The sequence below is a fragment of the Meles meles genome, chromosome X (assembly GCF_922984935.1).
Source record: "Meles meles chromosome X, mMelMel3.1 paternal haplotype, whole genome shotgun sequence".
Classification (NCBI taxonomy): domain Eukaryota; kingdom Metazoa; phylum Chordata; class Mammalia; order Carnivora; family Mustelidae; genus Meles; species Meles meles.
The window spans coordinates 131,228,351-131,256,333 of NC_060087.1; the positions used below are offsets into that span (position 1 = coordinate 131,228,351).

At 59.7% G+C, this 27,983-nt stretch overlaps 1 protein-coding gene across 4 annotated transcripts; it reads right to left on the reverse strand.

Moving 5' to 3' along the window:
• Positions 1-489: 489 nt before the first annotated feature.
• On the reverse strand, positions 490-26,119 carry PDZD4 (PDZ domain containing 4). Of its 4 annotated transcripts, none has more exons than XM_045994420.1 (8): positions 25,793-26,119; positions 6,017-6,252; positions 4,970-5,060; positions 4,426-4,524; positions 3,577-3,639; positions 3,113-3,214; positions 2,739-2,849; positions 490-2,603 (listed from the first exon to the last, which is right to left on the reverse strand). In XM_045994420.1, the coding sequence occupies exons 1-8, from the start codon at positions 25,850-25,852 to the stop codon at positions 1,086-1,088; spliced, it is 2,280 nt and encodes a 759-aa protein (XP_045850376.1). In that variant the 5' UTR covers positions 25,853-26,119; the 3' UTR covers positions 490-1,085. The 4 variants fall into 4 exon arrangements, with proteins under 4 accessions (XP_045850376.1, XP_045850375.1, XP_045850378.1 ...); XM_045994419.1 differs by having other exon boundaries at positions 5,999-6,252; XM_045994422.1 differs by lacking the exon at positions 25,793-26,119 and having other exon boundaries at positions 6,013-6,223.
• Positions 26,120-27,983: the final 1,864 nt, after the last annotated feature.

The following is a 27,983-nucleotide window of genomic DNA, read 5'->3' on the forward strand; positions in this document are numbered from 1 at the left end:
ATCCCTTCTCCAGCCCCATGAGAATGAACACAGAGAGGCCAAGAGTCACCTTAGAAAGGCAGCTTGCTTTATTCTCTCAATGCCGATGCGGGGCGGGGAGGGTGGCCTGTCTGCTTCCAGCTGAGGCTCTCTGAGTTATAGGGGCCCTGGGGGCCGGGCCTGGTCCACACTTGCTGCGGGATACAGAGCATCTCCCCAGTCAGCCCAGCTGGCAGGGCCCGGCTCTCGGGTCCAGGCCTCTCCCTCAGCTCACCATGGGTCTTGTCACCAAAACCTTCCCCTGCTGCTTATGCCTTAGCTCTCCCTCGGTCACCGGGGAAGTAAGTGGCCCCCAGGGCGGGCCACACAAGCCACATCGGAGGCTCCCCATCCCCACACCTCAAGAGTGGAGACCCCCAAGAAAGCTGCTTCCCATTCTCCCTGTCCTCCCCCACCCTCGCCCTCCCCCACCCCAGCCCTCCCTCTCCTCCTTCCCCCCCCACCCACCTCCTTCCCAGCCATCACTGGGGGTTCCACTTTCGCCAGGCTGCCTGAAGGAGCCGCCAGCCCCCCACCCCGCAGGTCCACAAAACAGAAAGACAACAATTGGCAAGCACAGAAAAGGGGGAAAAAACAAACCCACAAAACTCAGGGGTGCCTTTGTCTACAAATAACCAAGGCCTCCGGCAGGGGCGAAGCTCTGCTCAGCTTCAAAGCCAGGCGTTCTCTTGTGCTTAGGACAGTCCTCTCGACCTCTGCTTTCCAGCTGGACTTTTCCTGTCCCCAAGCGCCCACGCTGAGAGCTCGGGGGTGCGCGTGTGCGTGCGTACATGTACCTGGGCCTGTGTTGCACACACATGGCCCACACGAAGCTGAAGGGGGGCCTGCGACAGGCCTGCCCCCTGCACCATGCCTGCTGTCGACGCGGTCGCCAAACTCGGAGAGCGGGAAGTAGCCGACGGAGAGAAGCGCCCCTTCTCCTGGGGGTTTCTGTCTGGTCACGAAGTCCTGTGCGCGCGCACGGACACACACTAGATTCTAAGGGAGAGTAGGGAACGGGCGTCTTGGGAGGCTCACTGGACCTGGGCTAGGGAGCGCGGCGGGGCTCAGACGGTGGTGACGGAGAGCAGAGGGTTGTAGACCCGCTTGCCGTCGGCGGAGCGCGCGCCGTGGGCCAGCATCTCCTGGATGGTGATCCAGTTATCCAGGATCTTCTTGTTCCGCTTCTTCATGGTTTTGCGGTGGCTCAAGGCGATGATGTTGAGCTCGGCCTTGCTGTCGCCGTTCTGCTGCTCCCTCAGGCACTCCAGCCGGCTCTGCATCATGAACTCGCGCCGCTTCCGTTGCTCCCGGGCCCGGATCAGGTGCTGCTTCCGCTCCTCCTTGCTCCAGTAGCGGCCCATCTTCATCTCGCTCACCGCGTCGTCGTCCGTGGTCATGCCGCTGCGCTCCTCGCGGATCTTCAGGGCCCGGGCTTTGAGGAGGCGATCGCGCACGGGCCGCTTGGCCACGTAGCGGGTCCCGTCGCTGCGCACCTTGACCTTCCACTCCATGCGGGGTGCTTCAGGGGCCACCGCGGCCCCGCCCACGCGAGGGCCCGCGACCAGACTCAGGGGCCCGTGGCCCAGCTCCTCTAGGCCGCGCGGCGGGGCCAGCTGCACGCAGCTGTGGTAGTGCTCGCCCTCCTGGCCCTGGCCGCGGTGGCGCCGAGACAGGTACGGGCTGCCTTCGGGACCCACGCGCTCCAGGGTCGCGCCCGTCTTGGGGCTTCGGCGGACACGCTCCTCCGCGTGCTGTCTCCTGCCCACCTCGGGATCCCGGGAGAGAGAGCGGAACTTGGCAGGGCTCCCCTGCAGGGGAGCTGCCTTGGCGTGGGCGCTGACCGCAGGGCCGGAAGGGGTCCGGTTCAAGTTGGAGTTGCCGGCGGCAGCCCGCCTCAGGGGGCTCTCCGGCGAGGGCTCGGCGAGCAGCGGGGTGCTGCGGCAGCTCTCCCCGGTGTTGTAGGCGCTGGTGCTGTCCTTGTCCGACTTCTCGGGCAGCTCGGAGATGTCTGACAGCTCGTGCTTCTTGGGCTCCCCGGCACCCAGCTCATAGAGACTCTCCTCCTCCAGCAGCCAGGCCTTCATGCAGCGCTCCCGCAGCTGCTGCATCTTCTGCGCCCGCAGGATGTTGCGGCACTTGAACTCCAGGTGCCGCAGCTCCTCCTCCAGCATGGCCATCTCGTGGCCCAGGCTCTCATTGCGGTTCACGTCCAGGGCGCTGTTGCCGCCCGCGGCCCGGGGGAAGAGCAGGCCCGGCTGGTTGCCGTTCTCCAGGTGGCCCTTGATCTCCAGCAGCTCCCGGTAGCGCTCATACTCCTCGTCGGTGAGGCCGGGGACGTCGCCTCCGCCCAGCCCCGCCCCCTCTGCCAGCAGCGAGTCCATGCTAAAGTGCAGGTCCCGGCTCTTGCGCAGGGCCCCAGGGGTGTTGGCGGCACTGGCGGGCTCGTCCCCCAGAAGGTCGTGCTCGGAGCTCTCCTCGGTGCGGGTGCTCTCGTCAGTGCGGCCCACACCGCTGTCCAGCTCCTGGCTGTTGCTCAGACCCGTGCCCGCATCAGGGACCCCTTTCTCCTCTTCGTGGCCGAGCTGGGGCAGAAAGATGAGTCCCACTCAGTGTGGGTCCCGCAGGCCAGACTTGGGGTCAGAAGGGCCTTCGGGTCCAGCCCGTCTGCCACATGCCCCAGCCCCGTGGCCTCCCACCCGCCCTGCCTCCTTCCTCACCTGCTGGGCAGGGGGGGATCTCAGCTTCCGTGCACGCAGGTCCCCCTCGTGCTCAGAGCCAAATTCATCCAGAAAGTCATCCCGGTCACTGTCCTTCCACCGCTTTGCCAGCTGCAGAGACAGAACTGTGCTGTCCCCACTGCTTTAAGGACCGCCCCGGACACAACCCCACTGGTTGCCTTTAAGTACCCTACCCGGTCTCCTGGTGTCAGTGAAGTTGAATGAGCCCAGGAGAGAGGGCGGCCGCAGCACACTCAGTCATCAGAGGTCGGAAGGGAAATGCGCCCCGAAGACGCGACCCACCCTCCATCAGCAGCCCCCACAGAAAGCCCGATGCCAGGGGTCCCGGAGAGCCCTGCCGGGCTCACACGCACCTGGCTCTCGGGCCGGGCCACCAGCAGGGAGATGTTGGTGTTCTCCTCCTGGCTCAGAATGGCCACCGCCTCCTCCCGGTTCTGGACGTCCACACCGTTGATCTGCGACAAGCCAAGGGACCATCACACAGAATGCCAGGGCTGGCTCTGGGGCGGGCCCTGCCCTGGTGGAGCGTCCTGGGCTAGGAAAGGCTCTTGAGCTCTGACGGGATGGAAATGAAGTAGAAGGTGCCCAGGGAGAGGAAGGGGTCCGCGTGCCAGAGCAGCACAGAACCTAGATGCCGGCAGATCCTGTGGGGCAGCTGCACCGGAGAGAGAGAAGACCCAGCCCCGGTTTCGGGCACAGCAGGATGAGTAGCCATCGGGCGAGGCTCTTGGCAGGAGAGAGCTGGGACTGGCTAGGGAGAGGTCCGTGGGCGGCCAGGGCAGCGGGGCCACGGTCAGGCCCGCACGCACCCACTCACCTGGATGATTCGGTCTCCCTCGCGGATCCGGCCGTCTTTGGCTGCAATGCTGTTGGGGTTCACCTGCAAGGCAGATGCATCGTGGGGACCTGGCATCCTTCACTCGGGTTCCCTCTCGGGGGCAAGGGGCAGCCTCACCTTGGGGAGGGGGGTCTGAAACCCAACTACAATCTCCTTGCTTGCCCCCTCTTCAGCTCAGACTGGAAGCTTCCGAGCTCCAGGAGGCAGGGACAAAACAGTGGGTCTTGGGCTAGTCATGTCTCTCCAGCACGGGCCAGGCCCCCAGCTGTCACTCATATAGTGTCGTCGTGCACGGAAACACTTCCCCACACTCTGCCCCCCCACACACACCAGCTCTGGGGCTCAACGGGCAGTAAGGTGTCCATGCAAAGGTTGACTTGACAAGAATGCAGGCGGCTCGACGCACCACGTCCACCACGGACAGGTGGGGAAGAACGACCCTGTGAGTATCAGGGGGCACTGGCTGCGGGCCATGGAAGGAAGAGCAAAGCCGGACCCAGACCTCAGCCTCACTCCCGGTCCCAGCCCGGGCTCGAGTCTCCCGGGGAGGACGGTGGGGGCCGAACACACACCCAGTGGTACTGAGCAGGCGCCGCCCCTGGCAGCCGGGGCTTTCCAGGCGGCCTCAGAGCCTCGCGCCGCATGGAGAGGCCACAGGGATTGGGCGGTGCGGACACTCTCCGGGTGACTGCCATGTCACCCGCCACCACGACACCCCGCCCTCCCCACTGCAGGTGCCACGTGCAGCCCGGGGGTCCGGCGCCCGAGGAGGAGGCCTGGAGCCCCCCCACTTCCTGGAGGGCCCGCCCCCACGCCCCACCGGCGTACCTCTCCAACGTAGATGCCCAGGTCCTCCTCGTCGTCCGTGCGGTAGCACACCATCAGGCCGAGCTTGTCCCGGTGGCTGCTCTTATACAGCTCCACCTCCTGCCACGGCGGCGGGAAGCAAAGGAAGAAAGTCCCCAAAACCGGTGAGCGCGGAGGCATGCTCTCGGGCGGCAGCCGCGGCCCGGCCCCAACCCCGGCAGCACGCCGCCGGAAGCAAGTTTCCAGCCTCCAGCTTGGAGGGTCTCTCTTACCATCCCGAGTGGCGCACGTGTGCCGCGGTCTCCCCTGCCAGGAAATGCCCGAGACACACGCGCGAGACGCACGGGACACACAGGACACAGACATGCGTGGGACACAGACTCGCTGACACAGACTGACTAAGGGACCTCGCCCACGCCCCTCCCCCACTCAGCCCGACTTGAACCGCCTTGGCCCGTGAGCCTGAGTAGGCAGCCGCGCACCTCGGCCGCTGGGGACAAGGGGAGCCAGGCCTGAGCTGGGCTGCGGGCAGCCGTCCCGGGGCCGGCTCCTGAAGCTGGCTCACCTCATACTCCAGCTCGTCCATGCGGTCTGCCTCCTGCGGGCCGCCCTCCATGAACTCCGCCGGGTCATAGTACTCATGGCTGATGGGGGGGCTGCCCAGGAGAAGTGAGGTCAGTGCCCTAGCCCCAGCTCCTGGGCTGGCCGCTCCTACTGAGCTCCGCATGGAGCCCCTCGTTCTGAGCTACATGCATCCATGCAAAGACCAGGAATGCTTCTTGAACGGGAGTATGCAGGGCTCTGCACTGAGGACACGGGCATGCCTCGCTCCCCCCACTCCATCCCGCCCTGTCGCCCAGCCCAGCCGGCAGGGTACCCACTTCTCCAAACTGCGGGTGCCACCCGCCCCACCCCGGCACTGGCCCCGCCCATGCAACGCCCCCAGGAGTTATCCAGGCCCCAGAGGACTGCTGGGGAGTAGAGGAGGACACACTCTACCTCCAGGGGCAGCCCTCCTTGCCCCAAGGCTAAGCGCGGCTGCCAGCGGCCAGGGGCCTCACTCTCTGCGGAGGAGGGCATCCCGGGACCCCGGCCTGCAGCACGGGTTTAGATTAGCAGAATGAGCTCCCCCGGCCTGGACGAGATGCCCTTCTTCCGAAGGGGCCAGAAAGAAGCTCAAGAGATGGAGGAAGTTCAGAGCAGGGGAAGGATGGGACAGATAAGGATGTGAGAAGATTCGAGGAAGGATGCTTGAGAGGCAGAAGACGATGGACGGCAGAGGAGACAGGATGGAGGAGGAGCGGAGGCTCAGCCTGCCAGGAGCAAGGTCCCGGGAGATACCAAAGGGAGCCTGTGTGTGAAGCCTCCCCCGGTGCCTGCACCGGCTGCTGTCCAGCCCGAGGCCACAGACGCCTACAGACTGCTGAGCCCTTGGAGGTCCCAGTCGGCTCTAGAGGCCAAGCAGCCTGCTTCCCACCCAAGAGGGCCGGCCAGGCAGGGTCTCCCTGCCGCACCCAGAGCTGCGGCCACGTAGCCTCTGGGTGGCGTGCCCTCTCTGGAGGCAGGGCCCGGGGCCCTCCTGAGGGCGACTCACAGCTCAGATAGGACGTACGGCTCCAGGATGACCATGGGCGGGGTGGGCGGGCGCAGCTTGCCCAGCGCCATGATATGCTCAAAGGTGATGTCGGTCTGAGTGCCACTGTCCACCAGCTGCAGCTCATGGCACGAGCCGTCCCCCCGGAGGCGGGGGCTGCGTCTCAGCACCTGGATCACCAGAGGCTCCTTGGAGGAGCGCAGGGCCTCCAGGGTTTGCTCCTGAGACAGCTTGGAGAGCTCCTTCCCGTTCACCTGCGGCAGAGACACGCCCCCATGAGAGCCGGCCCGCCGCTCGCTCTCCACCCTCAGGCCCGGGGGAGCCCCACGTCTCAGCCCTACCCCTACCTGGTGCTGCCTGGGCCTGAGGGAGCCCCCGGGACTCCGCCCCCACCCTAGAATGTCATCGAGCCGGAGGCCCCCAGGCTTCGGTCCTCAGTGCTCCTGAGGACCGGCTTCTCCTTCAGCGTCTAAAAGACCCGCAGCGAGGCCCCCTTGGCAACGACGGCACTTCCGTCGTGCTCGTCTGACGTCAGGGCTGGAGGGAGACCTGGACTCCTCTCCCAGGGGAGTCAGTCCATAACCGGGTTCAGGCAGGAGGGTCGAAAAGAGCAGCACGCAGACGTCGAGGACAGGATCTGTCCTCAAGCCAATGACAGAATCACTAAGACAAAGGGTGACCCCCACAGAGCCCCCTGACAGGGCCAGACAACCTAAGGGAGGTGCCCATCAAGTGACCCTCGTAAGACAACCGCCATTTCTTGGGCACTGGATGTGTGTCTCCCCCGGATCCTGACCCCAAACGCCCCATTGTGCCCACGAAGAAACCGAAGTCCAGCAAAATGGAGGGAATGAGTGAGTCAAGGTCACGAGCCGGGCTGCAGAGTGGCAGGAGCTGGGGAGAAGGCTGGTCTGGTGAAGCCTCCGAGGAGGGCTCCCTGAGCGGTGGGGGGCACCTGGCTGGCCTCAGGGGAAGGGGAAGGAAGGCGTGTTTGCAGGCAGAAGCGGAGTCCCCACCAGTCAGCACGAAGTGCGCAGGGTGAGGGGACAGGGCCGCACTTGGGCACCGTGGCCAGGTCGTCCCAGTCTCCGGATTCCCACATGCCATCTGTGTCTCCGGGGTCTCGGGGATGGGAGCTCTGCACAGACATGCCCAGTCCAGCTGCTATGGAACACGCCAATGCCTGGATGGCATTCCAGGGTCGCGGCCGTGTCAGAAAAGCAAACAATTTCCTACCCGCCACTTCATTCTGTCCTTGTAGGTAAGAAGCTCAGTATTGATGTTTCCCGTCTTTGCAAACGTTCCCTGGTCATTTTAACTAATCTGGTCTACTTATGCAAGAAAGTGTAGAACATTTGAAAAATACAGAAAACCATAAGGAAGAACACAGAAATCTGCCAAGAAGTTACTAGTTGCCAACTAAAGGTAAGTGTGAGAATGTGGTCAGTACCGCTGGAGAGACCATAGTGTGGGGGGCCAGGGGTCACAGGAGAAATTCGGGAAGCTGCGGGCAGGGCAGCGTGGGAAAGGCTGTGAACAGAGGAAACATCAGGAATGTCCTCAAAGACCCTAGCAGGGCTGGGTGTGAAGCTGTCGGGAAACCTGCGAGCCATTATCAACGTTCTAATGGAATAATCGTACAACGGAACAAATTATATTAAAAGAAAAGACAGGCGCAGCTGGATGGCTCAGTGGGTTAAGCCTCTGCCTTCGGCTCAGGTCTTGATCCCAGGGTCCCGGGATCGAGTCCTGCATTGGGCTCGCTGCTCAGCGGGGAGCCTGCTCCTACCTACCCTACCTGCATCTCTGCCTACTTGTGATCTCTCTCTCTGTCAAATAAATAAATAAAATCTTTAAAAAAAAAAAAAAGAAGGCAGTAAGTATGTGCCAAGCTCATGACTTTCTAGTTTACTACACTCTCCTGTTAGCCCTGTTAGCGTGACCCGTGCCTAGTGTGTCTGGCATGTGCCTGCGTGTCTCTTCCCGGGCTGAGTGACACCACGGAAATCAGCCACAGCTCCGAACGAGGGCTTTTGGTCCTGGCCATTTGCCAGCTCCCCACTGCCCTTAAGTCACGGGCTTCCCTGAAATGTGTAAGGGCTGGGCTGTCAAAGGCTAAGTGTGAAACTCCCCGAGCAGGGCCACAAGTGAGGGCCACAAGGGACATGAGAAATGCATTTCTCCCTGGAATCTGCTGGTTCGCCTGCTGTCGCCTCGTTGCTATGGAAACTGGGCCCAGACTGTGGGGAGGAGAACGCACGGTGGGCTGGGAGGGCAGGAGGAGGACGACGGCAAGAGGAGGAGGACGACGGGTGCCCACAGAGGTGGGGTCATCACAGAGAGGCCCGGGGTACCCAGCAGCTTCCCCTTGACCCACGTGCTCCTTCAGCTTCCTCTCTCCTCTTCCTCAGTCAGTGGGTGCTCCCGAGCTAATGAAGAGGAGTGGGGCAGAGACGGGTCCTGACAAGCTGGAAACAGGCGCCTCCCAGACTGGGTGTGGGCTCGGGACAAGGTGGGGAAGCGGGGCGGGGGTGTCGGGGATGAGCAAAGCAGCCTGCGACCAGGCACACAGTACCGACCCAGTGCTCTGCAAACACCTGTGCTCGTCCGGCCCTCGTCCTGCCACCATGAGTTACAGAAAGACCACGGGGGCCTGCTCCAGTCTCCACCTGTCTGAACCCAGGACAGCTTGCCCTGCGACTCCCTGCGACTCCAGAGGCCCCAAGGGAGGAAGACATCCAAGACCAATTCCCTTCCTGCTCCCCACCTCCCTCCCCTAATGCCGCCACTCCAAGATCCCCTCTGCCACGATCCAAAATGGATCAAAGTCCTAAAAGGACAAAGCGAAACTGCCTACCTTGGACGCGAGGGACAATGTCCGCGATGCTGCGACAGAGAATTCTTAAGATCAACATGGGCCAGCAAGAACGGAAGACACACACCTGACTCTGCTAAACGGTAAAACTTCCAAACAAAGGACAGAAACACAGTGAAAAAGACAGGCTAAGAGAGGATCCTTACAATGCATAGAACTGATAAAGGATTATCCAAAACACTCTGTAAAGATTCCAACAAAACCCTAAGAAAATACAGACGACAGCAGGGAAGCCCCGGCTCACGGAGGAAGGAGAGGAGGGAGCTCCACCGCCTCACTAGCCCTCAGGCGAGGGAAGGACAGGCTTGGGGTCAGGGACTGCGGGCACAGGCGACTTCAAATCTGCCTTCTTGGGGCGTCTGGGTGGCTCACTGGGTTAAAGCCTCTGCCTTCGGCTCAGGTCATGATCCCAGGGTCCTGGGTTCGAGTCCCGCATCGGGCTCTCTGCTCCGCAGGGAGCCTGCTTCCTCCTCTGTCTCTGCCTGCCTCTGTGCCTACTTGTCATCTCTGTCTGTCAAATAAACAAATAAAATCTTTAAAAAAAAAATCTGCCTTCTTAAGGGATTAATGTTGAGACCACGAGACCGGGACCCAGGCGGGAGGCAGCACGCGCCGATGCCAGAAGGACGTGCGATACTTTTCTGTACTTGAGAAATGTTTCAGGACGGTTGCACGGGGGGGAGGGGGGGACAGGGACGGGTACAGCCAGGAGCAGGGGAGGCCAGTCCCCTACTCGGAAGGGGACGGAGTACGCTGGCGGACCAGGTGGCCGGAGCGGTGGGAGAAAGTGACCTGCCCGCACCGAGAACCGCATCCGACACGGGACAGGAGGGGCTTCGTCTGCGGGGCAGTGGCCTGTGTGCGTGGCCAGTAGCCCCCGTGGCAACAGCAGCGCGTCCATGTGGCCTGGCCGGGCCTCGCTCACTTTGCTCAGGCTCTTCAGGCCCGAGAGGGCCCAGCGGAGCTCAAGGCTCACCCCCAGCTCAGAGCCAAAGCCAGGCCCCAAGGGGCCCCGCCCAAGCTTCCCAGGGGGCCTCCACTCGGCTTCTGGGTCTGTCTCTCCCACCAGGCCAGGGCCCCTGCTTTTTCTTCCTTTTTTCTTTTTAATTTTTTTATATAAAAAAATTTTTAGGCTCTCCAGGCAGACTCCCCACTGAGAGTGCAGCCCCGGTGAGACAGGGTGCTCGATCGTGAGACCCGTGAGGTCATGATGACCCACAGAGCCAGAAGGAATCCAGAAGCAGGGTCACAGTGGGAACTGTCATTTCCACTTCTGGGACGACAATACCTGCTGGCCACGCCCGTTGTCAGAAACATTCCAGAAGACATCCACTGTGTCTTCCAACACTCCACATACGCCTGAAGCCCACCTGAAATGTCCCCCCACGCCCCACCCCAGTTCCTGGTGACTCTCAACTCTAGCCGGGCCGGCCTTGCCACGCACCAGCCATTACGCTGCCTTCGCTGGAACCATCTTTCGGCAGCCCATCCTGCTGGCTTCATAGCAAGCAGACCCTCAAGCACGGCCTCGCCTGAGGCAGACGTCATGCTCGCTACTCAGGAGCTCTCCACGCACGGCTCCGTTTCCTGCTGCCCGGATGGGCCCGAGTGGGTTGACCTGAAACCCACAGCTCTAATCCAATCCCAGCTGAGCGGGAAGTCACTTCACTTCCACTGTGGGGAGAGGGGACCCAAGCCTCAAGGCACCCCTTTGCTCAAAGTGGCCCGGGTAGCCCTCACACAGCCCTGGCAGGCGTGGCCTGGTTCCCGTCTCCGCACCGGCAGAGCACCCAGGGCCCTATATCTGCAGGCACCGGGCCCCAAGCACAGTGGCCACCTCCGAACCCTGATCCTGGCTGGCCCCGTCACCCGGTCACGCACTCTCCGTCTGGACCTCACACACTGTAACCTGATAAGCTGTCGGGAAGAATTTGTCATTATCTGAAGAATCTTGAAAACATTCATCATACCGCCTTTGATCCAACAAATTTGCTCTAAGTAATAGATGTTCCTTAACACATTTTCTAGGCTAATTCGTGTTGCAGTAAGCATTAGTACTTCATTCCTTTTATGGCCAAATAACATTCCATCAGATGCCAGAATATTCCTTTATATGGAAGGACCACATTTTGTTTACCCATTCATCTGTCAATAGACAGTGAATTGTTCCCACTTTGTGGCACCGTGAGTAACGCCGCTCTGAGTCTTCGTGTGCAAGTGTCTGAGACCCTGTTTTCTAATCTCTGGGCTGTACGTGTAGGGGTAGAAGTGCCGAGCCCTACGCTCCTACATTTAACTCAGTCAGGTACCAGCACTATTTTCAATGCCGACAACTTCACCACTATCTTAAGCACCGAGCGTCTACCTAATTAAAGCTCGCGGCTGCCCTACCAGTAACACGCCTGTTTCTCAAAAAAGATATAATGGGGCGCCGGGGTGGCTCAGTGGGTGAAGTGTCAGACTCTTGGTTTTTGCTCAGGTTGTGATCTCAGGGTCGTGAGATGCAGCCCAGTGCTGGGCTCCGCACTCCGCTAGGCTCGCGTGAGACTCTCCCCACGTGAGACTCTCTCTCTCTGCCCCTCCTACCCCTCAAACAAATAAATAAATTTTTTTAAAGATTTTATTAATGTATTTGACAGACAGAGATCACAAGTAGGCAGAGTGGCAGGTAGAGAGGGGGAAGCAGGCTCCCCGCCAAGCAGAGAGCCCGATGCGGGGCTCCATCCCAGGACCCTGGGATCATGACCTGAGCAGACGGCAGAGGCTTTAACCCACCAAGCCACCCAGGCGCCCGAAATAAATAAATGTTTAAAGACTTATTTCTTTATTTTTGAGAGAGTGAGCAAGCAAGCGAACACGAGCAGGAGGGGCAGAGGGAGAAGGAGAGAGAAACTCAAGCCGACTGCACTGACTGGAGAGCCCGATGCGGTGCTCGATCTCACGACCCTGAGATCATGACCTGAGCTGAAACTGAGAGCCAGACACTTCACTGACTGGGCGGTCCAGGCGCCCCAACAAAGAAATCTCTTTAAAAAAGATATAAAATGACATGTAAACTAGGTTGATTACTATACAAAATAAAAAGGCTGGGAAAGAATATATAAAATCGTTGTGGGAAGGAAATCTGAGATTCCCCCCCCTTTTTTCCTGTACTGTTTTTTGAAAATAAAATAAATGTTTATGAACTGCAAAATAAAAAAAAAACCTTATTGCTGGAAAATTCTCACGGTAAAATATTAAGCAAAAGACCTGCTTAAACCAGGGCGACCCCAGGTCTGGGAGCGTGGGTCTGGGCGTATGTTACGTATATTCACATCCGTGTTCAGCACAGCACTTTCTTTAAAGAATACGAGGAAATTCACGGGAGATAGTATTTACTTCCCTTTTCTCTTGTTCTTTCTAGTATTTTCTCCAATGAACATCGCCTTTATGATCAGAGAGGAAACACACAAAAGCAATCTGGCCCGATATATTCGGAGTCGTGCTCAGGCTCTGTGGCAGGGGACGCTGTGCGCTCCCAGCCCCAGGACAGCGCGGGCTGGGAACGCGGCTTCTGGGCTCAGGGCCCTGCGTGCGGCACATCACATTCCACATCCACACCTGATCTGAGGCGGCTCAGGAGAAGCACTGCTTCCTCCCTCTACTGCCTTCCATTTCCTGCTGGGGTGTCCCCAAAAAGGAGCCTGGAATCCCAGAGGGAATGAAGGCGGCCTCGGGGTGGGGGCGCTCGGGCTGAGGGCTCCTCGTGAGGGGGATGAATCTCAGCCACCCACCCCCTAGAGGAGATGGTCCCGAGGGCCCCGCCCCACACCCACCCCAGGGGCCACTGGGAGACTGGTCTGACCGCAGGGCTGACCTGTGAGCCTTAATGGGCCTCAGGCCCCGGGGGCAGGACCGGGCAGACACCCTCCCCATTCTCCCAGCGCAGCACCCCTGCGGGCCGGCCCCCTGCTGCCTCCCTCTAAGGTGGGATTTATAGAAGGCGTCCTGTGGGTGATCGAGCTGTGGGCCCATGTCTGAGCAGAAGAGGACAGGAGGCCCCAGGGGCTGGGGGAGCCCTGACCCCATAAGCACCAGCCAACAAGGCAGGGGGGCAGAGCAGGCAGGCCCCCAGGTCTGCCTTCCGAAGGACCCTGTGGCCAACCCACACACAAGGCCCACCCCAGCCCCTTGATGCAAGCCAGGTCCCGGCGGACCCCTTCCCACCAGGGGGTGGACAGGCACAGGGCAGATCAGGTAGTGGGCTGAGACAAGACATAAGCTAAGGCAGGGGCATACCGCAACCCAGGTTCTGAAGGAAGGTGGGGAAGGAGCTCCAATGGGGGAAGAACTTTCTAGCAATCAGGGGTGTTGGGGATGAGCAAAGGTGAGGGGGGATGTCAAAGGCTACAATGGGGATGGATGTGGGCAACTGGGCCAGTGCCTACTTGTCTCTCTCTTTCCAGGAGACTGAAGACAAGGAAGACCGGTGAATTTGCACATGCAGTTTCTCCAGGGAGCGGAGGGATAGTGGAGAATGAGCCCCGGAAGCAGGGAGGCAGACAGCTTCGAGCCTGGTGGGAAGGTGGGAAGGGGAGGGGCAAAGCTGTCCCTGGCAGGAAGTCCAGGGGATGAGGGCAGCACAGGGGTCCTGGGTGCACGAGGGACTCTCTGTGTCCCTGGACAGCAGGGAACCCCTGGAAGGAAGAGGGCACATGCTCCTTCTCTAGCCGAGCTTTGGAAGAACCGGAACAGCCACGAAGCAGACAGACGTGATGTGATCCCTGTGCTGAGAGGCTGGTGCCAGGGCGGAGCCCAGGTGCGAGCAGGTGAGGCCGTCTGGAACCGCACTCAGAGCCCCGAGTTCCGCTGTAGAAAAAGCTCAGGTGCCGCCTGCTTTAGATGCAGTGTGCAGGGACAGCGTCCCTGGGGACGTCTGACCTAAGACCTGAAGGACGGCAAGGAGCCAGCCACGGTAGGGACTTTGAAGAACGTTCCAGCCAGAGCTAAGCCCTTGGTGCTCCCTGGAGAGTGCCGGGCACACACAGGAGAGGCCTCCCATGGTCCCTGCAGAGGAGGGGACCAAGCGGAGGCGGGGGAAGGAGCCGCAGGCAACCACAGCGGCACAGACCGGAGATCAAGGTGGCTTGGCCTGGGATGGAGGTGGCGGTGGAGAAGGGGTCCTGAAGGGAGGAAGGATGCCCGACAAGCACAGAGTAGATGCCTGGCCTCGCTCGCCATCAGGAAAGCGCACGTCAAAAGCACAGTGAGATCCCACTCACGTCCACTAGGATGGCTGGGGTGGCGAAGGGGAAGACAGGTGTTGATGTGCTGTGGGGGATGGAAAATGGGACAGTGGCTGTGGAGAAGTCTAGAAAACAGGCATCCAAAGGGAAAGGCGCAGACACCTGTTCAGAGCGGCACTGTCCGTAACCGACACTCGGAAGCCACTTCAATGTCTGCCCACAGATGGATCAGTGCAACGTGGAGACACCCGCGAGGCGGGTTATGCCCCGCAGAAAGGGATGAGGGCCTGAGAAGTGAAAGAAGGCAGGCTGCAAAGGCCACCTGTGTGATTCCACAACGGCAAATCCGTAGGGACAGAAAGCGCAGGAGCAGGTGCCGGGGGGGCTAGGGGAAGGGAGAATGGGGAGTGCTTGCTTAATGAAGTTCCATTTTGCAGAGACCATGAAGATGAGGGTCCCGGTGGATGATGCGGGCGTTGGGGGAAACAGGGGAAATGGGCATGTTTTATTAATGGAAAATTTTTTTCTCAGATTTGAAGTTCCTGAGACATGCAAACATCCTCAATGGCCCACTCCTCCTACATGTGTCCTGAATCATGAGATGGGGAGGCGCTCTCCCACTTCCTCTGCGTCCGCTTTTCTCTCGAAGATAAATAAATTCATAAATCTTAAAGAAAGAAAAAGGCGGGGCTCCTGGGTGGGTCAGTTGGATAAGCCTCTGCCTTCAGCTCAAGTCATGATCCAGGGTCCTGGGATCAAGCCCCCCATCCAGTCCCTGCTCTGTGGGGAGCCTGCTTCTCCCCCTACTTGTGTGCTCTCTCAAATAATTAAATAAAATCTTTAGAAGAAAAGAAAAAGGCCTGAGATGGGGCGTCTGCGTTGCTCAGGTGGGAGGATCATGAGGCAGGCTTACATTTATCAGTTGAAGAGAGCGACCCAGAGTTTACAGCCAGCCAGAGAGAAGCTAAGGAGGAAAGCTGAACAAGACGGCATGGAGGGAGAGGCATGGAGGGGGAGGGAACGGCTGGCCCAGCAGCCAGAATGGCCCTCGGCATCTGTTAAGGGGTGGACCACCGCTGGGCCGAGTGAGAAGCTTGGTCTGTACAGACACGGCCTTTCGGAACTTTTGCAGAGAACGGGGTTCCCAGTGGAGGGGAGCTGCGGGTGAGTGCTGCCTTTGGGTTTTAGCAGGAGAGACACCTGGGCGGTCTGAATGCTGATGGGAGGTTTACAAGAGGGAGACCTCAGGCCAAAGAGTGCGGGGGAAACTGCAGCCGCACAGGCCTTGGGGGACATGTGAGTAGGCGAGGGGAACACCGAGGAAGAGAATTACCAGCGGCCGATGAAGGAGACACAGGGGCAACGAGGGGACACGATGGGGAGGCTGGGCGCCGGCGAGAGCTATGTGGCAAGCCGGGTGACCAGTCGCGACACAGTCAGGGCCAGCGGCCCGCAGGGAAGGTGCTCTGCCCCGCCCGCCTTGACTGCAAAGCGGCGGCGCCCCGGGAGGCGGAGGGCGGGGCCCCTGCGCGCCAGCCCCGCCCCCCGCTCCCCCCACCCCCCGCGTCCGAAGCCGCAGACAAAGAGGGCGGCGGCGGCGCGAGCGGGGCTGGTGGTCGGGGCTGGCGGTCGTCTCCCCCGCGGGCCGTGGGCGCGAGTCCTCTCCCGCCCTCGGCTGCAGCAAGCCCCCGGAACACGACCTGGGAGGCTGGCGCAGCTGTGCGGGGGCTCCACGGGCGCAGTGCGGGGCGGCTGTGCTGCAGGAGCACGGCGGGGGGAAGGGGCCCCCGGAAAGAGCCCGGCCGGGCGGGGCCTGCGACCCCAGGGAGGCCTGCGAAAGGCCCCTTTCACTCGCCTGAACGCGGGCAGTGGGGGGGCTACCTACATAAATGTCTAGTGGGGTTCAAGGCTGCTACATTAGGACCCTCCTAACCCCACTCTGCGGATGGAGGGACGGACAAGGAGACAACAGAAACCGGAAGTTGCCCTCTACAACTTGGGATAAATCAGTGCGCCCTTGGGTCCTCATCGGTGGCTCTCAGCTCTGCTGACAGGTGTGTCCCGGTCTCAGACAAGTGTTCCGCCCACCCCCAAACCAACAGAGCACAGGGGAGAGAGAAAGCAGAGAAGGGAAGCCTTAGCCAAGGGCAGGCTCTCTGCACTCCTCTGTTTCAATGGCCCAGCACGAGTCCTCCCTCCTGTTTTCCCAACTCTGGATTTTTGAAAATGGTCAACCCACAGGAACGTGGCAACCCTGCATTCTCTTCAGGCAGCTCTCCCCCAGAGTGCGCATTCCCACGCGGCTCTCTCCTTTCTACACACACGATTTTGCAAGCAAGATGCCAGCGCCATGCCCCCATTCCAGGAGAACCACCCGTCATCAGCCAACCCCACATCTCCACAATGTACTCCTAATGCCCTTACAGCTCGTTGGTTTTGGTTTCTGGACCCAGGATCCAGTCAAGGACCACACACATTACATTTGGTTGTTATGTGTCTAGTATCCTTTAATCTAGAACAATCTATCCACTTTTTCTTTTTTTAACTTTCATGGCACTGATCTCAGAATGTTTGGGGCAGCTGCCTTGTACAATGCCTGAGTCTGGGTCTGCCCTCATTAGATTCAGCTTAACTGCTCTGACAAATTGCCGGGTCCTGCCCACTCCGGACCAACAGCATCAGGAGGCCATGGTCAAAATCGCGGTTGCCAGGTCTCTCCTTTTCCCTTCCTAATTTACAAGGTACTGGGGTAACACCTTGAGACTCTGGGACCTTCCCATACCCTGACACCCTTTAAGTAATGGTTTTACCATTTGAGGAGGACCCTTGCCTAAATGAATCGCGTCAGTGGCTACAAAATGCCTTAATCTGGAAAAATCTAGCTGGGCAGTACATTCCTCCATCGCGTGACTAGCCCAGTGAATGGCATTCCCCCCGTCGTGGCTGCCTGGACAAACCAGGCCATCCAACCCCCTAACTGTGCCCACCACTTCTTGCCCAGGGGCAGGAGAAAGAAAAGGAAGCATGGGAGGTCTTCATCTCAAAAGCCTTTATAGCTGTTTGGGTGTGTATGTCCAGGTGCCCTGGGGAGCCATGTGCGTGTCGGTGAGGGTGTGCGTGATGGGAAAGGAGGCTTGCTTATCTGGAACACAGTATGTCCCTTGGGAACCTCAGTGGGGCAGTAGCCCCTGGAAATGGATTTGGTAGGTCCCAGGTGATGCCTTGCCTCCTCCTGGATGATGCTGATGTGATCTGGGGCGTCACTGATGTACCCCAAGCTCCTTCCTGAGGTCCTTGCTCTTGGTGCGGCCTGGAAGCTTGCGAGAAATGCAGACTCTCAGGCCCTGGGCCTCCTCCAATTCTGCATTTTAGCAAGGGCCTAGGACTGGGGTCATGCCGATCCAGCACGCACTCAAGGAACCAGAAAGGACGCACACAAACCTGAATGGGGTTCGGACACCAGACAAGTGACTCAAAGGGTCTCTCCTTCCCTCTTACTCCTTACCTCCCCAAAGCTGCTGAGTGGATGGTGGGGCCCACTCAGGATCTGCTGAAATCTGATCCATTTGCCCTGCCCCCACATCTAGGTGAAGCAGGCCTCTCAGGGCACCTCTGGGTCCTGCCTGGGAAGAGTGGCTGGGAACGGAGGGTAACCCAGATGGCCTGTGTGAAAAAGCAAAGCAGGGACGCCTGGGTGGCTCAATGGGTTAATAAGCCTCTGCCTTGGGCTCAGGTCATGATCTCAGGGTCCTGGGATCAGCTCAGCAGGGAGCCTGCTTCCCCCTCTCTCTTCCTGCCTTCCTGCCTACCTGTTATCTCTCTCTGTCAAATAAATAAAATCTTAAAAAAAAAAAAAAAAGAAAAGCAATTCTTGAGGTTATCATCAAGAACAACCTTGCGGGGGGCGGGGGGCATCTGAGTGGCTCAGCCAACTCGGCGTATGCCCTTGGCTCGGGTCATGATCCCAGGGTCCTGGGAAGGAGCACTGCGTGGCATTCAGCCCCAGAACGCATCAGGCTTCCAGCTTAGCCCAGGCCGGCGTCTCCTTCTCCATCTGCCGCTCCCCCTACTAGCTCTTCTCTGTCAAATAAATAAATAAAATCTTTAAAAAAAAAAAAAGGATCAACCTTCAGGTGTAAGCTCACAACAACTAAAAAGATCCACCACCCACCTCTGGGCTGACCTGACCTGTCCAAGGCCGGCAGTCACCAGAATGATAGTCTTTTTTTAATGTTTAATATTTATTTATTTATTTATTTATTTATTTGACAGAGAGACACACAGCCAGAGAGGGAACCGAAGCAGGGGAGTAGCTAGCAGAGGGAGAAGGAGGCTGCTGACTGAGCAGGGAGCCCGAAGGGGCTGGATCCCAGGACCCTGGGATCATGACCTGAGCCGAAGGCAGACGCTCAACTACTGAGCCCCCCAGGCGCCCTTCTTCCTTTTTCTTTTTGTAATTTGAGAGAGAGAGCATGAGAGCAGACAGTTCAGAGGGAGAAGCAGACTCCCCGCCAAGCAGGGAGCCCAATGCGGGACTTGATCGTGGGACCCCGGGATCGTGACCCGAGCTGAAAGCAGTTGCTCAGCCAGCTGAGCCCCCCCAGGCGCCCCGGAATGATACTCTCTATGCGATCTTCATTTCCACTACTCCAAGCCAGCGTGGGCAAGAAGCCAGGCTGCTCTGCACAGCAGCCCCTGAGCCCGGCTTCGCAGACGTCCCTCGTCCTCACTAACCTCGGGCCTTCCACTTCACAGCTCGGGGCTCCTCTCCGGGAAGGTTTCCTCTCTTGGAGGGTTTCCTCTCCTTTCTTTCACATTACACAAACCCTCAGAATACTACTGAACGTCCTTCTGTCGCCGGACATCGGCTGTGCCTGGCCACGAGTAAGGCTGTCTCCATCTGTCTGCCCTGCCTAAACCACCACCACAGGGCCTGAGGGCAGCAACTCGACCCTCTAGCCGAAGGAGATCCCAGCCGACCCAGGGCCTAGGAGCAAAGGCTGCCGGATTTCCCCATGGCCATGACCATGACCGCGGGAGGCAGGCAGTATTTCCTCCCACATGGTACTGTCTTCCCTGTGGGGACCCTGAAGCAGAAGGAAGGAAAGACCCCCCCCAACCTCACTAGGGCCCCCTGTTGGGTTAAGTATGTGTTTTTCCTTTGGTGAGTGTGTGTTACACATATTTCTTGTTTTCAAGGGTTGACTGGGGGTTAGTTGCCATGTGATCGGACGCACGTCTTCAGAGCGCTACGCTTCACAGTTCTGTAAATTACACCTGTGACCGTCACAGCCGAGACAGTGACCATTTCCTCAGGCAGCCCCATGTCCCTCTGTCGTCCCTCGCTTCCACCCATGCTTCCGCCCATCCCTGCGAAATGCCCATCTGCTGTAGATTAGTGTGCATTTTCTAGAATTTCCTAGCCCCATGGCTCAGGCAGTCCTTGGAACTGAGGTAAGGAAGGGCATTTTAAAATGTTGCGACAATGGAAAAATGTGGTGAGCCCGAGCAGATGACGGCTACTGGAATCCAGCGCGGCGGTCATGCCCTCTACAGTTGCTTCCAGAGGGCCTCCTACCCTCAGAAGCGACGCGCCAATCCTGCTCACAGGAAGCCCCGACTCAAGGGGCAGGGAGCGTGTCAGGGGGAGGAGGGAGGAGGAGGGAGAGAGAGGGGACAGCTGGGGGCCCTGCCCTGCCCTCGCAGCACACTGGGCCCTTCTCTCCCCAACTGTTGCCTCTTTGTTCCCGGGCAGTCTCTCCCACCGCAGAAAGGCCCTGGGGTGGGAGGGAGGGAGGGAGGGAGGGAGGGGTCTGTGCTCCTCCGCACAGGGACTGAGGGCACAGAAGAGGGCTGGCACAGCGGGGCTCAGGCCAGCAGGAGCTGGAGGGAGGAAGGCGGGGTGGGGGTGGTCACAAGGAGACCTGCAGGGCTGTCGCTCGCCAGAGGTGGACAGAGGGGAAGCTGGTGGTGGTCCTGACTCACTCAGCTGAAAGAAGGGCGGAAGTCTGGGCGGCCCCGCAGGGAATGGGTGCAGCGGGCCCGAGGCCAGTTTCCTTTGTCACATAGGTCTCCCAGGCACGGGGCCTGTCAGCAAGCATGAGATGGTATGGGGGGAGGATACCGAGATCTAGAAGGCTGGGGTGGCAGGGGAAAGACAAAGAGGCAGAGAGAAGCCCAAACAGAGTGGGGTGTGATTAGATCCAGGACAAAGGGGTCAAGGTGCCCCACGGAAGGACAGCGGGCCCCCAGCCAGCAAGGGCACCAGGAAGGGGTCTCAGCAGGCATCGTGTCCTTGGTGCTGATGCCGCTTTCTCCCCACCTTCCACCCTCGGGAATCTGGTTCCCGCCTCTTCCTGAGGCACCTTGCAAGACCGCCCACCCCCAAGGACCTTTCTACCTCTCCAGAGTTGGCTGGTGTGTGGCACCCCCTCCCCCACCCCAGCGCCCGCCTGGCGATGCCCGGCCACACACCAAAGGGACAGAGGTGGGGCTGGCGGCGGCAGGGGGCTCAAGGGCCCAAACCGGGGAGGGGCTCAGCAGTCACCCGGAACACACTGCACAAGGTCCTACGACACTTCATCATAAAAACACCCAAACTAGGAATAAAAGGGAACTTCCGTGACCTGATAAAGAGCATTTATGAGAAACCTACAGCAAGTTGTAAGTCTCTGGTGCAAGTCTGGAAGCTTCCCTCTTCGATCGGCAGCAAGGCAAGGGCACCTGCTCTCAGCGCTTCTACTCAACATCCTGCGGGAGGTCATAGCCAGAGCAAGTGGGCAAGAACGAGAAAGAACAGGTGTCTGGGTTGGAATGGCAGACGGAAAAGTATCTGAGTTTGCCCTTGACATAATCCCACACATACAAGATCCTCCAGAATCCGCTAAGAAATGATGAGAGCTAATAAATGAGTTGAGGAAGGTTGCAGCATAGAGGATCAATATACAAAAGTCAACTGCATTTCTACCCAGTAGCAATGAGAAAGATGAAAAGTAAGTTAAGAAAACAGCCCCCCGGACGTCTGACCGGTTTCGGCTCAGGTCATGATCTCAGGGTCCTGGGATCGAGCCCTAAGTTGGGCTCCAAGCTCAGCACAGGGTCTGCTTCTCTCCCTCTCCTCTCTCAAATAAATAAATAAATCTTAAAAAAAAAAAAAATTCCTGGCTGGCTCAGTCAGAAGAGCACGCTGCTCTTGATCTCAGGGTTGTGAGTTCAAGCCCCATGGTGGGTGGAGAGATCGGTTAAATAAATGAACTTTTAAAAATCTTTAGGGGCACCTGGGTGGCTCAGGTGGTTAAGCGACTGTCTTCAGCTCAGGTCATGGTCCCAGAGTCCTGGGGTGGAGCCGCGTATCTGGCATATCCTGCTCCCTGCTCAGCCGGGAGCCTGCTTCTCCCTCTCCCTCTGCTGCTCCCCCTACTTGTGCGCAGACTCTCTATATATCAAACAAATAAAATCTATTTTAAAAACCCTTAAAAAATAATGAAAAAGAAAACAATTCAACTCACAATAGCATCAGATAGAATAAAACAATCAGCAGTAAATGTAACAACAACGCAAAACATCATTTAAAGAAACTTAACATACCCCGAATAACCAAAACAATGGTGAAAAGTACAAAATTGGGAGGACTTACACTTCCTGATTTTCCATTTTACTTACAGGGGCTCCTGGATGGCTCAGTTACTTATAATGTTGGACTCTTGGTTTCGGCTCAGGTCATGGTCATGATCTCAGGGTCATGAGATGGAGCCCTGCGTCAGGCTCCTGACCTAGCAGTCTGCTTGACACTATTTTTCCCTCTCCTTCTGCCTCTCCCCCTGCTCGTGCAGGCTCTCTCTCTCTCAAATAGATAAATCTTTTAAAATTTTAAAAAATAAGATTAACTTACAAAGCTATGTAGTAAAAGCCGAGTGGCGCTGGCGTCCAAATCGACATTTCTCCAGAAAAGACACACAAAAGGCCAATGGCACATGAAAAGATACTCAACATCACTTAGGAACTTCACATCAAAACCGCAGTACCCCTCACGCACAGCAGGACGGCCACAACGGGAAACACGCTGGGGGGCTCTGGGAGGCTCAGTCGTTAAGCAGCCGCCAGGGTCCTGCGATGGAGCCCAGCTGGGGGCTCCCTGCTCAGCGGGAAGCCTGCTTCTTCCTCTTCCACTCCCCCTGCTTGTGCTCCCTCTCTCGCTGTCTAAAAAACATGCGTTGGGGGGATATGGAGGAAGTGGAACCCTCTTACTTTCCTGGTAAGAATGTAAAATGGCTCAGCCCCCGCCAAAAAGAGATCAACAGCTCGTCAAAAAATGAGACAGAATTACCATACGATCCAGCAGTCTCAAGAGAATTAAAAGCAGGGACTGAGGGCATCGGGCCGGCCCAGTCGGTGGAGCCTATGACTCCTGATCTCAGGGCTGTGGGTTTGAGCCCCACGGAGTGTGCAGAGAGGACTTAAAAATAAAATCTTTTTGAAAATAAAATAAAAGCAGGGACTCAGATATTTGTATATCCATGTTCACAACAGCATTATTCACAACTGGGAGAAGGTAGAAGTAACCCCAGTGTCCATCCATACCATGTGGCACACTGACGCAATGGGGTATAACTCAGCACTAGAAAGAAATCCAGCGGGGGCCTGGGTAGGGCTTAGTCAGAAGAGTACGCAACTCTTGATTTCAGATCATGGGTTTGAGCCCCATGTTGGAGGTAGAGATTACTTAAGAAAAAAAGAAAAAAAGAAAGAAAACATGATAAATGGAAGAAGCCACACATAAAAAAAAGAATCACATATTGTATGGTGCATAAGGTTCATTAAGATGAAATGTCTGGAACCGGCAAATCCATAAAGAGGTGAGTGGTTGCCAGGGGCTGAGAGGTGTTGGGGGAAACGGGACTGCTAAAGACGGGCTTTCTTTCTGGAGTGATGGCTGTTCTGGAAGGAGACAACGGGGATGGCTGCACAACTCTCAACATATCACGACCAGCAACCCCACACTTCCTCAGGGCAGGCTCAGTAAAGCTGCAGCCAATCTCGTGCCTGCGAGCCACCACGAGAAAAGGGCCTGGAAGTCAAGGCTAGAAGAGACAACTTGGGGTTCTCAAGCTGGGGGCTGGGGGATCTAAGGCACATGGAAGCCCCCAGGCAAGCAGTGCAGGGATGTGGCGGGCCCGCCCAGGTCCCTCACTCTTGCGGGGTGCAGAGGCCACAGGCCGGCAAGGACAGGGCAGGGAGAAGCACCACTGATGCTAGGGGGGGGGGCACCAGGGTTTAGGGGAGTACGGGAGAAAAGCAAGGGCTCTGACTGGTCTGTTGGGACAGAAGCTTCTTTCTGCTCTGAGAAGAGGACAGACTGGGCCAGGAAATGCTCTCCCTGCTGTGCCTGGGACTCCAGCCCCCCGAAACCGGGTCATCTGGAACCACCAATGGTTTCCCTGCTTTCCAGCTCCTTTTCATTTGATCTTCTTCTGTCTCCCTTTAATCATATTTTATTTACTTATTCATTTTAGAGGGGGAGAGAGAGAGAATCTTAAGCAGACTCCACACCCAGCACACGAGCCCAGGCTGGGGCTCCATCTCACTCGCCTGAGATCAGGACCTGAGCCAAAATGAAGGGTCAGTGTTAATAAGAGGCCAAGCCACCCAGCTTCCCTACCCGCGCACCCCGAGGCCGCTCCTTCATTTTTAAAGGATCTTTCCTCTTTTAAAAGTGCATCCACGTTCTGATTCTGCCCAAACTTCCTCAGGAGCTTTAAAAGGGGGCAGTGCCCCCAGAGATAGGTCTGCAATGGCTGCAACCCCGACCAGGAAATGGCAAAGGGCAGCTGGCACGGGAGCCCCTCCTCTGGGCACTTCTCTCCCCAGGGCTTGTGGCTTTCTCTCCAGGAAAGCCTGGCTCCGAACTTTCCTGCCCAGGTTCATCTCAAGCCCTCCCCCAACACGGCGCCTCCCTGACGGCGGTCCCTGCCCCAACTGTGGCAGCCTCCCCCCTCACTGCCAGGGGGAGCCCGAAAGGTCATCTCCGCTCGTTTCAAGCCTGCAGGGCAGCGTAGGTCGCCCTTCTTTTTCCACGCACCCCCGTGAGATCGGTCTTAAACGAACTAGGACCTCAATCCCTGTGTGAGGAAGTCAAGAGCCAAGAGCTTTGGAATCGCTTGCCATTTGGTGAAATAATTCCAAGAAAGGAAGGAGCGAGGGTGGGAGTGCAGCCCGACCTTCCGCCTGCAGCCCCGGTGCCCGCCACTGGGATTCCGAGGGGCTGCCTTTCGGTCCCAGCGCGAGTTACTACCGAACCCGATTCCACGAGCGGGCAATGACAATGGCCGGGAATAGGACGAGGGGAACAGCCCGGGGGCGGACGGCGAGAATGGAAGAAGGGCACGGGGCAGCAAGCGGGCAAAGCGGAGGGCGGTGCGCGCCCCGGGAGTCAGGGCCTCGGAGAGGAGCTGAGCGGCGCGGCCAGGGCGGAGCACTAGTCGCCCTCCCGCCGCCTCCCGCTCACCGGGACCAGAACCGGGCTCACAGCCCCGGAGCTGGGCTCCCGCGGCCTCCGATGCCTCCCCCAACCCCCCCCACACCGCGCCCCCGCGGATGCTTACGGGAGTTCCCCCTATTCTTCTAAGGAGACCCCATTCCCCCAGCCAACGCCGCACCGACCAGCGTCTGCTCCCCAGTCCTGACCCATACATAAACCCGGAATCGAAGTGCATACCTGTTCGCGCTGGGTCTGCCCCGGGTCCCGAGTCCCTCCGACCTTGAACTCCCTCCACTTAGCCCCGGGGGTGTCTCAGGCCACACCATGCGGGACATTTCCCTAGACACCTCTCTGAGCGCACACAGAAAGTACACACACGCGGGGCCGGAGGAGCCTCCGCGCACACACAGACGGGGCACAAGCACGCACTCACGAAGTCACGCCACGCACAAGCAAGGAAGCCCCGCTCCGGGCCACCGGGCTGGGCTTGGGTTCCAAGTGCGCGGCCGGGCGTATCCGCTCCTGCCCGGGCCGAGCACCTCTCGGTCCACGCCCCCCGCGGCCCGGGACCCGAGGCCCTGCAGGGCAGAGAGCAAGCCGGGCACCGCTGTCTGCAGATCGCCCTCCGCTCGCTGAGCCGGCGGCACCCCAGTCAGCGAGCCCCCCATCTAGGCAGGGCGGGAGCGGAGAGTGGGGGCCGGGATAACCGCCCCGGCCCCAGACCGCCCGCGCGCTCCTGCGCCCCTGGTCCTCGGGGCCCTGGATTTGGCCGCCCCCGGCGCCGCGGGGGCCCCTCTCCCTCCCCCGCCCTGGGTCCAGCGGGGCTAGCGTGTGCAGGGAACGGAGCCCGTTGCTATGCAACCTCCATCCCGCGCCGGCTCCGGCAGCACCGCGCCTCCGGACACCCCGGCCGGGGGAGCAAGCGCGCCGGAGCAGGCCGAGCCCAACTTACCGGGCCAGACCGATCTGGACCCAGGGTTCACGTCCCCACCTGCGCCGGGCGCCCAAGGGATGCGCCCTGCACCCCATCCCCACGCAGCTCCCCCCATCTGTGACTGGTTCCCACGGAGCGCCAACACCCAGCAGCCCCAGAAACCGAGGGCGGGAATGGCTCCCTACCTCTTCGTTTCCGAGTCCTTCAGCCCTCCCAGGTTTGCCGCCCGCTGCTTTCCCAGGTGGCGCCCACGCCCCCCCCCCCCCGCCCCAGCGGCCCCTACCTGAAGCATCACTTTGTACTGCTCCTCCGGTTTCTGAACCACGCACATATTACATCCCATGGTGCTGGCCAGCGAGGGGAGGAGGGCGGGAACGGGAAAACGCCTTCACTGGCCGGAGCGCGGGACCTCGGGTCCCGGGCCGGGGCCGGGGGCCATACCCTAGCGCAGGGGGCGGGCCGCTCAGCGGGGGAGGGGGGACGCCCCCGAGGGAGGGGCCGCTCCACGCCCCTCGGGTTAACTGGGCAGCCCGAGGCCGGGCGCGGGCATGCTCCCTCACACCCGGCCAGGAGAAAAAGGGCAGCGGGGGATGGGCGGGCGCGCTGGGCGTTGCTGGGCGACGACCCCCCAGGAGGCGCGGGGGCGCGCCGGGCCGCCGGGGGCCGTCAGGGGCCGTGGGCCGCGCGCCTCCCCGCCCGCGGGGCCCGCCGCTGCCGCTGCCGCTGCCGCCTCCGGCTCCCACCCATGGCCACCGGCCCCGGGAGCCCGGCCCTCGCGCTCGGCGCCGCGGCCTGGCCCGCCGACTGGGGGGCGGCGGCGCGGCGGCGGTCCCCGCCCGCGGCCAGGCCCGCGCCCACGCTCCCGCCTCGCCCGGCCGCGCTCCCGGCGCTCCCGGCGCCCGCTCTCTGGCCCGCAGTCGGCCCCGCAGTCTCCGGCTCCCGCCCGGGACGACGGGCACGCGCGCGCGCCCGCGGCGGCGGCGGCGGGGGTGGGGGGGAGGGGCGCAGGGACGGGGCGCACGCGCGCGGGGGAGGGGAGCTGGGCGGGGTGCAAGCGCGAGCTGCGGGGGCCGCGGGAGCCGGCGCGGAGGGCCGGGGGCGGGGCCTCGGCTGGGGTGGTTGGGGGGCCTGGCGCCCCGCTCCCGGCGGCGTCGAGTCTCCCGGCTCTCGGCTCTGGACGTGCCGCCGAGGCGCTGCGGGCCCAGGAGGCAGGGGTCCGGTTTGGAAAAGCGTCACCCGGGATCCCCCAGAGAGCTCGGGGTCTCTGGAGGGGGCCGCGGTCTCAGACCCGTTCCCAGGGCCTCCACGCCGCAGCCCGACTACGGCCACCCCTCCCTCCGACTTCCCTTTAATAACTGCTTCTCGCCTTCGACTCGGCCGTTCCCCCGCCGTTCCCCCGCTGTCGTTTAAACGGACACCTTTGTTAAAATAAGATAAAAAGAAGAGGTGGTGGAGAGCCCGCCACGCCACTCGGCTTGGGGGGCCCTGGGACCCTTGCGCATGTGCAGGGCTGGCCCACCTGGGTCCTCTGCCTACCTGTGTCTCAGCCCCAGCCCACGCTCAGGCACCCCGCTTTGACGTTCCCTCCATCTCCTTCTCCCCCACAACCTGCCCTCTCCTCTCGGCCAGGCCTGGAGAGAGAAGGCCTGTGCCTGGAAAGCAGCATCAGACAGAGCTGGTTTCCCATGGGGTGCCCGGGAGAATTGCTGAGCCCAAGCCCCCCGGCTGAAGTTCGCTTGATTAAATTGCCGCACGCTTCATTTCCAGGCTTTGGCAAAGGACGAATCATTAACCACTAGGAGCTGTTTAATTAGACAGCGGCGGTTGGGGCAGGCCCCTGCAAAGCCCTTCCCCTCCCTGACTGCTGGGTGAGAGGCTGGCAATCAGGAATGGTGGGCCCGCTCCCAGTCTGCAGAAGAGATAGGAGTGGAAAAGCAGACCTTGAGACAAGGGCTGGTGTATAGGTTCCTTGTGCTGGACAGTGGTCTCCGGATGAAAGCCAGTTCAAGGCTACATTCTTAAGCTGGTGGACACTCGGAGCTGCTGAGACTTGACCTTGCTAGGAGGTGGATAGAGGGCATCTCAGAATTGTCTACCCCAAACCCAAAGAAGGTACTGCCACGCTGAAGGACCATGAACCTGGTGGTTTAAAACAACGGAAACGTGCTTTTCCACAGTTGTGAAGGTTCCACGTCCAAAATCAAGGTGTTGGTAGGGCCATGCTCCCTCTGAAGGCTCTGGGGGAGAATCCTTCTTTACCTCTTCCTCCGTTCTCGGTGGCTCCCAGCAATCTTTGCTGTTCCTTGGCTTGTCCTGCGTCCCTCCAGTTCTGCATGTCCTCACATGGCCTTCTTCCCCTTGTGTCTCCTCTGTGTTTCCAATTTTCCTTTTTTCTCTAAGGACACGGCCCATTGGACTTAGGGCTCACCCTCCTCGACCATGACCTCCTCTTGACGTGCTTCCCGTCTGCAAGG